At 43.4% G+C, this 18,104-nt stretch overlaps 1 protein-coding gene across 1 annotated transcript; it reads right to left on the bottom strand.

Moving 5' to 3' along the window:
- Positions 1–2,942: 2,942 nt before the first annotated feature.
- LOC137325625 (di-N-acetylchitobiase-like) lies at positions 2,943–17,601 on the bottom strand. The gene is made up of 7 exons (XM_067990889.1): positions 17,470–17,601; positions 12,699–12,837; positions 9,030–9,238; positions 7,314–7,485; positions 7,127–7,224; positions 5,805–5,966; positions 2,943–3,164 (listed from the first exon to the last, which is right to left on the bottom strand). Exons 1-7 carry the CDS (start codon positions 17,599–17,601, stop codon positions 2,979–2,981), a joined length of 1,098 nt encoding a protein of 365 aa, XP_067846990.1. The 3' UTR covers positions 2,943–2,978.
- Between the last annotated feature and the right edge of the window lie 503 nt (positions 17,602–18,104).

The following is an 18,104-nucleotide window of genomic DNA, read 5'->3' as shown; positions in this document are numbered from 1 at the left end:
CTGGAGTATTGCATACATTTCTGTTCATCACATTACAGGAAAGATGTAATTGCACTCGAGAGGGTACAGAGGAGATTTATGAGGATGTTGCCAGGACAGGAGAATTTTAGCTAAGAGGAAAAATTAGTTAGGCTGGGGTTGTTTTCTTTGGAACAGAGGAGGCTGAGGGAAGATTTAAATGAGGTGTATAAAATCATGAGGGGCCGAGCGAGAGTGGATAGGAAGGACCTCGTTCCCTCAGCAGAGGGATCAATGACCAGGTGGCATAGATTTAAAGTAATTGGTAGAGGGGAGTTGAAGAAAAATGTTTTCATCCAGAGGGTGGTGAGGGTCTGGAACTCACTGCCTGAAAGGGTGGTAGAGGCAGAAACCCTCATTGCATTTAAAGGGTACTTGGATATGCACTTGAAATGCCACAACCTACAGGGCTATGGACCAGGAACTGGAAAGTGGGATCAGGCGAGATGGCTCTTTATTGGTCGGCACAGACATGATGGGCCGAATGGCCTCCTTCTGTACCGTAAATTTCTATGATTCTATATTAGGGTATTCCACTGTCACATATTAAGAAATTCTGAACTATATTTTGTTGCAGCAACTTTCAAAGTATGCCTGCAGTGAGTTGCACAATAATGAATCAAGGAATATCTTGCGATGATGCCGACTGCAGCATTCCCAGCGACCTGGATATTCCCACCCTCTCCACCTCCCATCACATCAGGGAAGGCCTCCAGCAGATCCTTGGCCGCACTGCCACTGGTAATGCAACCCACCTAGCACTGCTGACCACAGAGGTCACCAGGAGAGGGGTGGTGGTTATCCCTGGGCAGCAGCTGAAGACCTGATGAAGCCTCTTTTGGAGGGTCAGGGCCCCGGTAGTGGGCAACTCTCCCTCTGCCCAGACCCCAAGAATGTACCTTGCTTAGGCCTCAGCAACCTGCCCAACCCTCGTCGACAGAGGGAAATTCGGGAAACCGTGGTGTGATATCCTTTCCTCTTTCTCAGAAGTCGGATTTTCTCAGTATTCTCACATATATATATTGCGCTATTTTCTCAAATAAATACATTTGTAGAAAAGAAATGACTCTATTTGTGCAATTCACCACTCTAAAATGATACGAACATTTATCCTAAAGTAAGTAAAAGAAGAAATTCAGGATCTGAAGTCTTTATTGCTTGTTACCTGATAAGTAATGCAGAATAGGCAAGTTAACGGGTTTGCAGGAATGTGAAGAGGTTACTGAAATGTAAATCTGTCACCAATATCCCTTTAGGAGTGGAAAGGCCACTCATCACTTGGACTTGGAACTTGCTGGTTCAGAGGTCTTTCTACACCATTAACTAAGAGTCTTATTCCATTTTGGGTCGGAATTGCTTCAATGCTTTTGTTTTAAAGCAAACGTACAAATCCTATTGAAACAGCTGGAAATGCTCGAGAGCACAGGATAACGGAAACTAGAAGAAAGAAAAGAAAAAAGAGAACAGAAAAGTAAAAGAGAAAAGATCGAAAAAGAAAAAAGAGGAAAGGAAAGAAAGGAAAGAACTTGCCTTATCATTCTCAAGAAAAAAAGGGAAAAGAAAAAAAGAAAGTTTCCTTTTCTCACCCAGCCCATGATTAACTTGATAAGATGAAGTCATGTTTCCAGCTCTTTCAGCTTTAATGATGCTCACGGGTCCTATTGAGCAGTGTGATCTCCCTGACAGCTCTCTGCATTGTCAATTCAGTGCCTGCTCTAAACTGGTTCCTGTGCCCATTGGTACAATTGCCAGCGGGCTCCAGTCTGCTAACATGGAAAGATTAGATCAGTGGACTGATTCGCCGTCCCCCATTCTGACAACTTTGCTTCCTGTTCGACGAAACGATCACTTTACCTCGAGAAATCAGTTAAAGATATTAAAGATCAAGTATGGTCTTACTTACGTATTATTCAATGACAGCACCAATTTTATTGCCTTCTTTGTCTTATCATTTTCATCTATGAGATGGTTAGACCATAATCTCACGCACAGAGTTCGTCAAACAATATTGTGAATGAAGAAAACTGTGTCAGGAATAAAGACCAGGACAATTCTTGCTGGGTAATATTACAAAGTAAATAAAGATAAAATGGGACACAGACCTCCCTCCCCCCAACACTGAGTTTCACATGTTGGCAACGAGGAGGGCAAGTGATTAACTAAGGACGACTAAATATATGTGCCAAGATTAGACTTGAGGGGAATTTTTTTAACCGGTACCACAACTGTTTTATATTTACACAAACCCCACTTTCCTGGAGCAACACAACTAAAACACTTACTTTGGAAACATCACATTTTATTTTGTGAAATACGTGTTCCCGTAAAAATTTAAATTGCCTTTCAAGAATAGACAATTGTAAAGCACTCAGGTGGAATAAAATTCAAATGGTTACATTGTCTTGTAATATTACAATTAAATAAAAATACTAGCAGTACATTGGATACTATTATCTGGTCCGTTCACCCCCCCTTAATGGAGGAAAGATGAAAATTAAAGTTATCGAGGTTCAAAATGATAACCAATCAAAATAAAATCATCAAAATCATTGTCAAGAATTAAGATGTGCATAAAACAGACAACACGCGTGTGCATATCAGAATTGGATTATTACCCAACGGGAAAGCTGACTTGTTTTCTGAATTGTAAATAATTAGCGGCGAGATGTTTTAACCTGCACTATCATTAAGCATTATGAAAGTCAATACAGATTTGATGCATTTTGTAAACAACTTGAGATGCCTGAAGTGACCAGATCTTGGAGTACAAATTGTACTCGTACATTTTCTTTTCATTGAATAGAAATTCGTTAGCTCGACAAAATGTTAAATCTGTTCCCTAGATCTGCGTTATCTTTAATTTCTAATGTTGGAAGCTAGCTCACTTTTTGCTGAGTATACTTGCAAAATTAAATGATTACATTCTGTTAAGATGAGATGGTTCAACGTCGCCGTTTTCCTCACAAAGGGCAAAGAGCATTCCACATGTCTTCAGTTTGCTTTACTATGAAATGATCATCACTGTAGTTCAGCATATTTCCATTCCACATGCCTATGCCACGGAGTCTCAATTTCTTCATGATCGCTGACTTGATTGAAATGCTCTGTGGATCGTCATACCAGACCTCATGAAATGTATTATTAACCTGCCATAAAAAAATAAAGAGTTACACAGATAGGAGCGAGGGGTTTGGGTCAATGCTCAGTTCGAGACACTATGCTGAAAATCTTCATCAGCAGAAGACAGAATGGACTGAAATGTACGATGAGAAAATGCACAATGACAAATGAGCAAAACAATCTCAAAAATTAGGGACTTACGGCTACGGCCGGCAATTTCCTCAGGGCTTCTCCCACTCCATCCCCTGACCATCGGCAGAAACTCCATTTCCGTGCACAAACGCGGTTTTCCGCTGCACGTCCACACAAGTAACGGGAACGGAGCAGGAGCAGCTCCAAGTCTATCTTTTTTAACACCCAAACCAATTAACTCATCTGGATGCTGTGCAACATATGAACATAAGGCACACATTGAAAGCACAGACGGGACCTCAGTTTAACGTGTCATCTGAAGGACGGCACCTCCGACAGTGCAGCACTCCCTCAGTACAGCAACTTAGAAAAATCCACATGAACAGCCCAGATGTCAATTCGGATGCAACAAGTCAAAAGATTATGGTGTTTGATTGGGAAAAAAATGATTTGGGGGAAATAGAAAGAGATAGATGACTTGCAAGTCAGAGTTAGCATGGGCCTCCAGAGAAAATGATTTAAAAAAATAAATCGAATTATCCAAGGTCTGATTTAACTCAATGTGGAACATTCTATCATTTCAAAATAATCTTTTCAAATTGCTCAAAGTAACAAAATATTGCAATCAAAAGGTGGAAAACATGATTTCAATGTTACTGCTGAAAGCTCAAGCATCACAGCCTTTGACTGCAGTGCATCAAGTATCTCAGCAAACTTGGCCAACGTCAATTAGACATGTGACTAGGTATTTTTTTATATTCGTTCATGGGATGTGGGCGTCGCTGGCGAGGCCGGCATTTATTGCCCATCCCTCATTGCCCTTGAGAAGGTGGTGGTGAGCCGCCTTCTTGAACTGCTGCAGTCCGTGTGGTGACGGTTCTCCCACAGTGTTGTTAGGAAGGGAGTTCCAGGATTTTGACCCAGCGACGATGAAGGAACAGCGATATATTTCCAAGTCGGGATGGTATGTGACTTGGAAGGGAACATACAGGTGGTGTTGTTTCCATGTGCCTGCTGCTCCTGTCCTTCTAGATGGTAGAGGTCGCGGGTTTGGGAGGTGCTGTCAAAGAAGCCTTGGCGAGTGGCTGCAGTGCATCCTGTGGATAGTACGCACTGCAGCCACTGTGCGCCGGTGGTGAAGGGAGTGAATGTTTAGGGTGGTGGAACCAATCAAGCGGCTGCTTTATCTTGGATGGTGTCGAGCTTCCTGAGTGTTGTTGGAGCTGCACTCATCCAAGCAAGTGGAGAGTATTCCATCACACTCCTGACTTGTGCCTTGTAGATGGTGGAAAGGCTTTGGAGAGTCAGGAGGTGAGTCACTCGCCACAGAATACCCAGCCTCTGACCTGCTCTCGTAGCCACAGTATTTATATGGCTGGTCCAGTTAAGTTTCTGGTCAATGGTGACCCCCAGGATGTTGATGGTGGGGGATTTGGTGATGGTAATGCCGTTGAATGTCAAGGGGAGGTGGTTGGACCCTCTCTTGTTGGAGATGGGCATTGCCTGTCACTTATCTGGCGCGAATGTTACTTGCCACTTATGAGCCCAAGCCTGGATGTTGTCCAGGTCTTGCTGCGTGCGGGATCAGACTGCTTCATTATTTGAGGGGTTGCGAATGGAACTGAACACTGTGCAATCATCAGCGAACATCCCCATTTCTGACCTTATGATGGAGGGAAGGTCATTGATGAAGACAGGACATACCCAGGGATGGTGATGGAAGAGTCTGGGAAGTTGGTTGAAAGATATGTGCGTATGGCTGTGTCAGGCTGTTGCTTGACTAGTCTGTGGGACAGCGCTCCCAATTTTGGCACAAGTCCCCAGATGTGAGTGAGGAGGACTTTGCAGGGTCGACTGGGCTTGGTTTGCCGTTGTCGTGTCCGGTGCCTAGTGGTCCGATGCCGGGTGGTCCATCCGGTTTTATTCTCATTATGACTTTTCGTATCTGGATTTTACAACTGAGTGGTTTGCGAGGCCATTTCAGAGGGCAATTAAGAATCAACCACATTGCTGTGGGTCTGGAGTCACATATAGGCCAGACCGGGTAAGGACGGCAGGTTTCCTTTCCTGAAGGACATTAGAACGCAGTAGGTCGAGAGTGTGTGGTATTTGCTACTGTGCAGTTTTCTTATGTACAGGGCACGCTACCGTCAATCTTTTGTGCTAAATTGATCATCAAATGGGAGACAGGGGCACACATTTCACAAACCAAACAATCGCTAATTTTCACAGGAGGGTCAATATGGGTTGTGCAAAGTGATCGATTTGAAAAGACCACAGCTCATCTCATTTTTTGCAACTGGTCATACACAATGTCTTAACAAACGGAACTGGGTTTGGTGCTTTGTCTGTCAACTCCCATTTTCTTGGCTATTCTCCAACTACACACATTTTCTACTGTATAAACTGTACATTCTGAACTGTGCTGAATCCTGTACACAGGGAATATTGAATCATGAAATACTGCAAGGTTTGCATTCTGCAAAGAATGGACAATGCACAACTCTCCATTGTGTTTTGATTGACAGTCTTACCATGTAGATATAAGACGGGACTTTCTGCTCATCATCCCAATATCTGCCAGTAATTGATTTGTGCACATGCTGTACGATCTCTTTGTATGGGACCTGACGTCCAGCTGCATTACTGCAAGGGGCACCTCGGAAAGGAATCTTTTCCAATACACACCTACCAGTCTGAAAATACAAAAGGATGAAAATATAGTTACTTTGGGAACTTCAAAAATGCAGTAACAACATGACTGATCTCTAAGTGTAAAGAGGAACAATTAGAGAAAAATAAGTTTTAAAATTTGGACAGGAGGGTCTCTCACTGAAATATATAAAATTAAATAGTACATTTATAGACAAGGACAAGGTTGTAATTTCAAATAGACAGCAACAAGACTGAATATAGAAAATTACGGAGTGATGTAATTGATGTGTTTAAGATGATCAAAGCAGTTGATAGGGTAGATAGAGAGAAAGTATTTCCTCTGGTGGGAGAGTCCAGAACAAGGGGACATAACCTGAAAATTAGAGCAAGGCTGTTCAGGGGTGATGTCAGGAAGCACTTCTTCACGAAAAGGGCCGTGGAAATCTGGAATTCTCTCCCCCAAAAAGCTGTTGAGGCTCGGTCAATTGAAAACTTCAAAACTGAAATTGATAGATTTTTGTTAGGGAAGGGTATTAAGGGTTATGGAACCAAGGTGTGTAGATGGAATGAAGATACAGATCAGACATGATCTAATTGAATGGCGGAACAGCTTGAGAGGCTGAATGGCCTCCTCCTGTTCCTATGTTCTTATGATCCCTTGTGTTAAAAGGATGAGCTTTGAGAAAAGATTAGAGAAGCTTAAGATTTACAGCCGAGAAGAATGCAGTTAAGGGGAGGCCTCAGTGGAATAAAATGTTAAATAGCACAGATAAGGTAAGCCCAGAGAGCAAGCACTGCAAACAAATAATTTCTCCAGAACAGTGAATCAATGGGATATTTTGCATAGCAACAAGACAATCATAACATCATAGTATCATAGTAAGTACAGCAAGGGAGGAGGTCATTCGGCCCATCATGCCTGTGCTGGCTCGTCACAAGAACTATCCAATTAGTCCCATTCCTCTGCTCTTTCCCCATCGCCCTGTAAATTTTTCCCCTCAAGTATTTATCCAATTCCCTTTTGAAAGTGAATATTAAATCTGCTTCCACCACCCTTTCAGGCAGTGCATTCCAGATCATAACAACTCGCTGCGTAAAAAAAATGTTTCCCCAGATCACCTCTGGCTCTTTTGTAATGGTTTACAATAGTCTATTCTAAATAATTCGGATTACTGAAAGCCAGATAATGACAAAACCTTACCTCAAAAAACTGTGTGCAAGGATAGTCATAACCATACCATGGAACTCCCAACACGAGCTTTCTGGAATCAATTCCCAGATTGATATAAGCAGAGTAACCTAAATGGGGAAAAAAAATAATGAGGGTCTTAGATTCACATTGATATCGGGCAGGTAGACCCTGAACCAGATGGTCTTATTGTACATACCTGATAAAGTCTGGTAATAGGGAGCATTTGCCTTTGCAAAGCAATTGTCCCACATTTGACTCTGCATATCATAGGACATCACAAATAAAAAGTCACAGGAATTTGCAATTCTCAAAAAGTCATAGCATCGGCCATCAATGCAGTCTGGAGACCAAGGCACGTTAAATGTGACCTAAGGGCCAAAGAGTAACAAGAAGAAGTTAGTTTCATCTCATACCTTATGTTGGATATCACTAGTAGTTATATGGTTTTTATATGCACTCGCACATGCTCCATGGGAGCTGTGAATTTAACAGGTTAGGAGTTCGACAGTGTTCATGACTGTATAAAAAGGAACAGGATAAAGTTGGGGCAAATTGTGAGTTAGAATTAATAGGATCCTCGGTTATCAAATATTAATCAGGTTCAATTCCCCACTGCTCACTCACCTTCTTCCTCCAATTTTCTGTCAGTTTTCTCTCCTCCTCTCCAAAAGGCATTAAGTTGTAACCAAATTGTAGTCCCAAAAGGGCCAGCCACACTCCAATACCGAGTCAAATTGGCCAAAGTTCTTTTACGCGAGGCCAGACATTGAGTGCTGGCAGGCAATTTTAACATGGGTGGGGGGACTAACCCAATTGGTGGCCATCTGCACGGTCACACTTCCAGTGGGAGGTTTCCAGATAATGATCAGATGGTTCATTTGACCTTCCCCGACCCAGTGGCACTCGGGGTAAATTGTGCCCTCCAACATCCCAGCTGAAATCAGATAACTCAGCACGAACCAGGATTTGCATGGCTCATGTAGTCACTGCCTGAACAAGAAGGCATTCGGGAGCCGAAGGTCAAGAATTAAATCACTGTAATCTGAGTTAGCAAAGTCCGTTATGTGCAAACTTCTCAGCAGTAAAAGTCTGCTTCAAACTTTACCCAATAAAAATGCAGCGAGTTATTTCCTTTTTTGCCTACTTAATGGTCCCTTTATTTCAAAGTAACTCATTAGATATAAACTGTGGGACATTTCTGAAGGATGTTATCGGGCTTGACATTAAGACAAACATTTCTTCCTTTGAAGAAGTGTTTTGACGGAGTAAATAAGGAGAAAATGTTCCCAGTGGCAGGAGGGTTGATAGCCAGAGGACACAGCTTTCAGGAGATTGGCAAAAGAATGAGAGGGGAGATGAGGAGAATTTTTTTTACACAGAGAGTTGTTATGATCTGGAATATAAAACCAGAAAGGGTGGTGGAAGCAGATTCAACAGTAACTTTCAAAAGGGAATTGGATAAATACTTGAAGGGGAAAAAATTCCAGGGCTATGTTCTTATGTTCTTATGAACAGGGGAGTGGGATTAATTGGATAGCTCTTTCAAAGAGCCAACACAGGCACGCTGGGCCGAACGGCCTCCTACTGTGCTGGAACCTTCTGAGAACCTATGTGAAAATTACAGTTCGAACTATGCCATCCATGGAAGCTGGAACTCAAGTCACTTGTATCATTCTGGGCTACAAGTGATGCAGCATCAAGTTTGCTGTATATCCAGCTTAAACTGATTCAATCTAAAATTTCTAACCTCAGCAATTGTCAAAGCAGCTTTGTAACAAGATGATGCACTGATAAACAGCAGCGAAAAATCATGATTTCAATTCACTTATCCAGAAAAATATCAATCTTCCTTTATGATTAAGTAGAAAGTAAATTGCTTATCCCCATTTAATTAAAAAAATGGCTTCTTTACCTGAGACCCAGGTATTTCACGGTGGAACACATCCATGGTTTCGGAAACCAGTTGAGGGATCTTGAAATAACCTATAGATGGTTTTTTATCAGCAATGTTCACATCCAAATTGATTCCATCCATAAATTGCCTTTTTGCCAACTGCAATTGCTTATCGACCCACTTTTCTCGGCGTTGTTTGTATACAGTGTTCCATAGTGAAAAAACTCCTGGTGAAGGGTGAAGAAACAACTTCCAATTATAGAGCATCATTCGCACAACATTGTGTCCCAAGACACTATGCAGGACAGAATTGCCAACATCAGGTAGGAAGTAGTAGAGGAAGATTTAGCTCGAATTTGTATTTACATAGTGCCTGACACATCCTCAGGATGTCCTTAAATGCTTCATCGCCAATTAATTATTTTTGAAGCATAATCACTGTTGCTTTGTAAGCAGATGTGGTCGCTAATTTGTACCCAGAGAGGCCCCACAAATAGGAAATTAGATAAATGGCCAGTTCATCTGATTTGGTGATGTAGGTTGAGGGATGAATGTTGTCCAGGACACCAGGAGAACTCCCTGTTCTTTGAATTGTGCCAATGGGATCTTTTACATCCAACAGAATAGGCAGGTGGAGCCCTTGTTTAAGGTCTCATCTGAATCACAGCAGCTCTGAAACATTCACCTGAGGAAGGAGGAAGCCTCCGAAAGCTTGTGATTTTCAAATAAAATCGTTGGACTTGGTTCCAATTTTCACTTGGTGTTGTAAAATTGTTTACAACAGCACCTCTGGCAATGCAGCATTCCCTCAGTACTGCACTTATGTGTCAAGTCCTGGAGTAAACCCAAAACCTTCTGACTCAGGAGGAGAGACACAGTGCTAAAGCTGAGCCATGCTGACACGTGAGGGAAGAGACCAAAGGCGCAGTCAAACAGGTCGGTTTTGATGAGGCTTTCGAAGATAGGAAGAGAAATAGCAAGACAAAGAGGTTGAAGAAGAAGAATCTGGAGTTCAAGAGGGTAACAGCTGAAGGTTAAGCCATTGATGGAGGAAGAGGAGAAATCTCAGCGGCCCAGAGTCGGAAGAATGGAGCGTGTGTGCTGGGCTCTGGACACAATTGGGTCGGGCTTTCATTAAACTGCATTCTTCATTCTAAATCCTGGCATCAGTGGCAGACTGCTGCTGTGCCAGGGAATAAAAGTTCCACCTATCTATTTATAGGTTATTAAAAACAGTATGTCCTGTCATCTTTCTGTTCAAAAATTCTTTGTCAACAGTATCTTTTGTTTTTCTATTTTAATTGTGTTCACATCTGGTGACGCCTGTCCTGTCACCTTTGTAATTGGATTTTGCCTATAATGTGGCCTGTGGTTATATAGTTCCACACGACGGCCATCAAGTGATGGTGTGAACAGTTTTTATTTGAAGGCCTCAGCCTGTCTCCAAAGCCTGGACATATCCTTCTCCCTCATATACTTCTGCAGCTTCCCCTTAAATGCATCTATGTCATTTGCATCAGCCACTCCATGTGGTTGCAAGTTCCACATTCTTACCACTCACTGACGAAAGAAGTTTTTCCTGAATTCCCTATTGGATTTATTTGTGACTATCTTATAGTTTTGGATGACCTCTAGTTTTCGACTTGCCCACAAATGGAAAATTATGAACATATGAACATACGAGAGCTGGGGTAGGCCATTCGGCTCCTCGAGCCTGCTCTGCTATTTGGTAAGATCATGATTGATCTGATTGTGACCTCAACCCCACTTACCTGTCTACCGACTATAACCTTTGACTCCCTTGTTAATCAGGAGTCTATCTAACTCAGCCTTAGAAATATTCAATGACCCTGCCTCCACCGCTCCCTGGCAAGGGAGTTCGACAGACTCACGACCCTCTGAGAGAAAAAATTCCTCCACACCTCCGTCTTAAATGGGAGACCCATTATTTTTAAACTGGTGGCCCCTAGTTCTAGTATCTCCCACAAAGGGAAACCTCCTCTCATCATCTACCCTTCTAGTCCCCTCAGGATCTCATATGTTTCAATAAGATAACCTCTCGTTCTTCTAAATTCCAGTGTATGCAGGCCCAACTTATCCAACCTTTCCTCAAAAGATAACCCCCTCATCTGAGGAATCAGTCGAGTGAACCTTCTCTGAACTACCTCCAAGCAATTATTTCCTTTCTTAAATAAGAAGACCAAAACTGCACACAGTATTCGAGATGTGGTCTCACCAATGCCCTGTACAACTGTAGCAAAACATCTCTACTTTTATATTCCATTCCCCTTGCAATAAATGACAATATTCCATTTGCCTTCCTAATCACTTGCTGTACCTGCATACTAACTTTTTGTGATTCATGTACTAGGACACTGATTCCTGTGGCACTCGTTACATCTTGCCAATTCATAATTTTAAAGACCTCTATCAGATCACCACTCAGTCTTCCCTTTTCTAGAGAAAAGAGCCCCAGCCTGTTCAGTCTTTCCTGATAGTTATACTCTCTCAGTTCTGATATCATCCTTGTAAATCCTTTTTGCACTTTCTCCAGTACTTCTGTATCTTTTTGTAGTATGGAGACCAGAACTGTGCACAGTACTCTCAGTGTTTTCTAACCAAGGACCTATACATGATTAACATAACTTCTCTGCTGTGAATTATTTTCCTCCAGAAATGAATCCCAATGATTTGTTTGTGCTTTTTACGGCTTCCTTAACCAAGCATTTCTGCTGAAATGCTCCAGGCAAGTACAGAAGATCGGAATAGGGCGACGATGAGGGAAGCGGTGGTTCGGGCACCTAACTTGCAGGAACATGTGAGGGGTGAGGGACTGATGCTTCCAAAGATGTCAATAGCAGTTTGGTCGCATTCCATTAGACCACCCTCCTCCCCAACAAGACATGTTAGACCCTCCACTCCCCGATCTCCCCAATACTGCCAGATCCCAGCAATCCCTGACCATCTCCTGAGTCCTTGCTGGATCCCACAATCTCCCTCCTCAGAATTCTCCCCCTCCGCTACTCCTAGATCAGAAGACTCCCACTCAGTGCTCACGAATCCAGCAAGTTTGGGAGGTGAAAAGTAGAATAAAAATACATCACCAGTCAATCTCCCATGGCAATGGACAAAGAGAGTCCTGACTTGTGTAGTATTCAGACGAAGCAGGATTGGAGTGTGGGGGATAATTCAGATGTAACTCAGTCCCCATTGTGAAATCATGAATTTTGTCCTGATATTTAATATAATACTTTGATCAATTATAATTTTTATTTAAATGGCAATTTGAGCTGAAAGATGCAAAACAGAGGTGCTACAGTGCCACCACTGGTGGGGAGGATGTAATTACAGTGCATCAAGTTTACGGAGACAGTTCCCATTATAAATGTGGACAGAGGAATTTATAAATGGAAAAAGTTGCCACAAAAGTGTGAAAAACTTGAGAACAGAAAGTAAGGTTTTGTTGACAGGAGGTGTGTGTGGATATAAGATTTTTCATATGCTATAGATGGAATGTAGAATAATTTGCGAGAGCTGTACCGGAGCTGGAGGGGAATTTCAGCACTGTAATGTCAAAAATAGCAATTCAAGGCTGTGCACTGAATGTCCTTTTATGTGGTTTTCAATAATACAGCTTACATTGGAAGACAGAAGGACATTTGTTTTTTCTGTGATAAAATTACTTACCTCTCAGGACAACTCGAACTTGATTCGCATGAGCATAACACAAAAGCTCAGGATCGTAAGGTCCAAAGGCTGCAATAGTCGTGACCTTAGACCAGTCATAATACTTCCAATCCTTTCCTCCAACATCAAAGACAAAGACCTGGTACAAAATAAAGCAGTCAATTGCAGTAATGAAGGGCAGAAAACTGCCATTTAAAAATATATATTTTCACAATCAATGGCCCAGATTTTGTTGACAAAATAACGGTGAGGCGAATGGGGCTCGTTTTATTTATGTGTAAATGGTACAGCAACTTCAGGCGAGGGGCAGATACGCAGTGAAACTCAAACATCCACAAGTTGCTGACCGAGTTGGGCTGCTCCACTGTTAGCTTCACGAAAACAGCATCTCGCTATCTTGCTCACCCTTAAAATTCATTGAACGACGTGAAGTTCATGTATTTGCGCAGGAGATTCAAACTAAACTCGCCATGGAAAGTTACGTCTTTTCCATTCCAGTCCAAGTAACTTTTTAATGACGGTGAATGTGTTCATTATCGGCAATCAAGATCTCTGGCACTGATAATTAACTATTACAAGAGTGGAGTCTCATTCCTTCAGGATTTAATTGCTGTTGGAGATTTTAAAAATGTCAATTTTAAAATTCAAACTTTTTTTTACTTCCCCTTTCACTCACTTTTTTCTCTCTCTTTTAATCCAATCTTTCTTTTCCTCTCTTTATTTCTCTTTCTGTACCTGATTTGACATTGAATTCGCCCACTCTAATTTACACTTCCTTCTCAATCCTTGCGCTGTTAATTTCATAATCCTTCATTCTCATTGGTTAAGGAGATACCCTGTTTCTTGCCCTGTTCACTCAGCTCCCAAATGCCCTGTTTCACTCACTGCCCCGTTATCAGTTCGCACTTTCAGCAACTTGCCACTCAAAAACGTGCAAGGGCAGGTCCAAGTAACGGCAAGCACCGTTAGATGCCCTGTTAGAGCAAAATTTGGCCCATTATCATTTCCCCAGGTTACGGGGTAAGGAACGGCTGGTGAACTGATTCTCAGGTTACCACCAATGTCAATCGAAACGCAGCCACCAGAAAAAAAGAATATGCTAAAGAGGAACAACCTCTCAGAACTTCCATTTCCACAATAGTGCAGGTGAGAGGAACTGAACAACATGAGGAAAAGGAGCTCACATCCCAATACTCCATTCCAAGTGTTGGTGCTCAATACACTTCAAAAGGACAACTTAAACTAAATAAACTCTTTTCACAAGGGACTTTAGAGTTACAGTTTAAAAAATTTTGCATTCAAGGTACCTGGTGTCAAATCAAGCATTTCTCCCATGAGACCAGCAAGACTAGATCAGAATATAATTCCCGAGAAAGAGAAACAGCCCATACTGCACCAGTGTGACATTTTTCCGTTTCTCACACCAACCATCCTGTGTTCTCAAATGAGACTGCCTGTTTAGTGCTGCAGTTTAGTTCATCACAGTTTTGTGATTTGGGCCCTTTGAGTTGGACTGAGACTATCAAACATGCATCATCTGAGCTGACACTTTTGTGCAGTCATGAGAGAGTGCTGCATTGTTGGAGGGGGTGTCTTTTGGATGAGATGTTTAAGTGGATCTAATAGACCGCTGGCAATATTGAAGAGCAGGGAGTTCTCTTGGTGTCCTGGCCAACAATTATCTCTCAACCAACATCAGCAGAAACACATTAACTGTTCATTCATGCAACTTGCTGTTTGTGGGACCTTGCTCTGCACATATCAGCAGAATTGTATTCCAGCACAATCTGTAACCTCATAGCCCGGCATATTCCACTCTCCACCATTACCAAAAAGCCAGGGGATCAACCCTGATTCATTGAGGAGTGCAGAAGAGCATGTCAGGAGCAGCACCAGGCGTACCTAAAAATGAGGTGCCAACTGGGTGCAGCTGCAACACAGGACTACATGCATGCTAAACAGCGGAAGCAACATGCTATACACATAGATAAGAGATTCCACAACAACCAACGGTTCAGATCAAAGCTCTGCAGTCTTGCCACACCCAGTCGTGAAATTTGGTGGACAATTAAACAACTAACGGGAGGAGGAGGCTCTGTAAACATGCCCATCTTCAATGATGGCGGAGTCCAACACGTGAGTGCAAAAGACAAGGCTGAAGAATTTGCAACCATCTTCAGCAAAAAGTGCCAAGTAGATGATCCATCTCAACCTCCTCCTGACATCCCCACCATCACAGAAGACAGTCTTCAGCCAATTCGATTCACTCCACGTGATATCAAGAAACAGCTGAGTGCATTGCATACATCAAAGGTTATGGGCCCCGGCAACATCCCGACTGTAGTGCTGAAGACTCGTGCTCCAGGACTCGCGACGCCTCCAGCCAAACTGTTCCAGTGCAACGACAACACTGGCATCTATCCAACAATGTGGAAAATTGTCCAGGTATGTCCTGTCCACAAAAAGCAGGACAAATCCAATCCGGCCAATTACTGCCCCATCAGTCTACTCTCAATCATTAGCAAAGTGATGGAAGGTGTCATCGACAATGCTATCAAACGACACTTACTCACCATTAACCTGCTCACCGATGCTCAGTTTGGTTCCCGCCTCCAGACCTCATTACAGCCTTGGTTCAAACATGGACAAAAGAGCTGAATTCCAGAGGTGAGGTGAGAGTGACAGCCCTTGAAATCAAGGCAGTATTTGACCGAGTGTGGCACCAAGGAGCCCGAGTAAAATTGAAGTCAATGGGAATCAGGGGGAAATCTCTCCAGTGGCTAGAGTCATACCTAGCACAAAGGAAGATGGTAGTGCTTGTTGGAGGACAATCATCTCAGCCCCAAGACATTGCTGCAGGAGTTCCTCAGGGCAGTGACCAAGGCCCAACCATCTTCAGCTGCTTCATCAATGATCTTCCCTCCATCATAAGGTCAGAAATGGGGATGTTCACTGAATATTGCACAGTGTTCAGTTCCATTCTCAACCCCTCAGATAATGAAGCAGTCCGAGCCCCAATGCAGCAAGACCTGGACAACATCCAGGTTTGGGCTGAATAGTGGCAAGTAACATTCACGCCAGACAAGTGCCAGGCAATGACCACCTCCAACAAGAGAGAGTCTAACCACCTCCCCTTGACATTCAACGGCATTATCATCAACATCCTGGGGGTCACCATTGACCAGAAACTGAACTGGACCAGCCATATAAATTCGGTGGCTACAAGAGCAAGTCAGAGGTTGGATATTCTGTGGTGATTGACTCACCTCCTGACTCCCAAAACCTTTCCACCATCTACAAGGCACGAGTCAGGAGTGTGATGGAATACTCTCCACTTGCCTGGATGAGTGCAGCTCCAACAACACTCAAGAACTCCACACCATCCAGGACAATGCAGCCCGCTTGATTGGTACCCCATCCACCACCCTAAACATTCACTCCCTTCACCACCGGCGCACAGTGGCTGCAGTGTGTACCATCCACGGGATGCATTGTCGCAACTGTCCAAGGCTTCTTCGACAGCACCTCCCAAACCCGCCACCTCTACCACCTAGAAGGACAAGGGCAGCAGTCACATGGGAACAACACCACATGCACGTTCCCCTCCAAGTCACACACCATCCCAACTTGGAATTATATCGCCATTCCTTCATCGTCGCTGGATCAAAATCATGAACTCCCTACCTAACAGCACTGTGGGAGAACCTTCACCACACGGACTGCAGCGGTTCAAGAAGGCGGCTCACCACCACCTTCTCAAGGGCAATTCGGGATGGGCAATAAATGCTGGCATTGCCAGCGACGCCCACATCCCATGAACAAATTTTTAAAAATTGCCGCTGAGTTTGCCGACAACACTTCAAAAAGTAATTCATTTCATGTGAAGTTCTTTGGGACATCCTGAGGACATGAGGTGCGACATAAATTCAAGTTTATTCATTCTTGGAACCAACAGACAGAGGAAACTTTTATCCCACCCATCTGTCAGAAGAATGTTTTGTTGGTGGGAAGGTGGGAGAAGTGGGATAAAAGCAGAATGAACACATCGAGCCTGCAGGTTATATTGGTGGTGCTCTTGTTGCTGCCACACTGCCCACTTAGTAACATTGCTCTGAAGTAAATACTGACCTCATCAATACAGTCAGCAGTTACAGAGTCATTTTGCAACCAATGTATTTTTTAAAGATCTGTTACGTTGTATTCAGTTTAATCGTGGCCAAGGTCCCAGTTTTACAATGAGTGAAAAAGTCAAATGTCATTTTTATGACATGAGATTCCAGGATTTTCAATATTCTGTGGAAACCACAAACCGGTGACCTTAACCATGGTATTAGACAGACACACTGCAGGAGTTAGATCACACATCATTTAAGACTCTGCACATTGGAGAAATATATTTAAAAAACACATTTTATGGAAGCTGCACTTGTTAAAATATCTTTGCACTGCTCAATACTACTGTTCGTCCTATTTTATACAAACTGTAACTATACCAACATTAACACTTTAACATACGGATTATAATATGAGACACTTTGCATTTCAACAATAATCGGACATTCCCCCCGCCCCACTACCCCCATCCCAATAGCTCCACCTGTCCCTCACCCCGACCCACACCCCTCAGACTGTTCAGAACACCCACCCACGACCCACGAACACCCACCCCCGGCCCCCAAACACCCACCCCCAGCCCACGAACACCCACCCCCGGCCCCCAAACACCCACCCCCAAGCCCCGAACACCCACCCCCAAGCCCCGAACACCCACCTCGAACTCATGCTCCACGGTCACGGGTTCGCACAGAGCCCGATCCGAACATGGACAGCCGGTCCCGGAGCCGGAGCAGACCCACAGCACGAGCACGACCAGGGCCTGCACCAATTCCAAACTCCAGCGCATCCTCTCCGCCTGAGCTCTGCCCGATATGAAGATCCACCAGATGCAGCAAGATCATTTATTGAAATCCACCCGGATGTGACTGATGATGACACCTCCTGAGTCTCTCTCTCTCTCTCTGTGTTGGTGGATGTGGCAATCGTGAAATGTTGAAACAATCTTCATACTCTGAAATGCAACATTTACAGGGACGTTCTCTTCTCCCCCTTCCTCCAAATCTTGGCCAACAGCAAACAGAGAAACTAATAAAGGAAAAAGAATGAACTTGCATTTTTTAGCGCCTTTCATGACCTCAGAATGTCTCAAAGTGCTTCATCCCTCTCCATGACCACAGTTTGAGGCTGAACCAGACCGTTTGCAAACTTGGAGTCCTATTTGACCCTGAGATGAGCTTCTGACCACAAATCCTCTCCATCACCAAGACTGCCTACATCCACCTCCATAACGTTGCCTTCTCCAACCCTGCCTCAGCTCATCTGCTGCTGAAATCCTCATCCATGCCTTTG

Source organism: Heptranchias perlo, chromosome 9, assembly GCF_035084215.1.
Source record: "Heptranchias perlo isolate sHepPer1 chromosome 9, sHepPer1.hap1, whole genome shotgun sequence".
NCBI classification, from domain to species: Eukaryota; Metazoa; Chordata; class Chondrichthyes; order Hexanchiformes; family Hexanchidae; genus Heptranchias; species Heptranchias perlo.
This window is presented reverse-complemented; position numbering and strand designations above follow the sequence as displayed.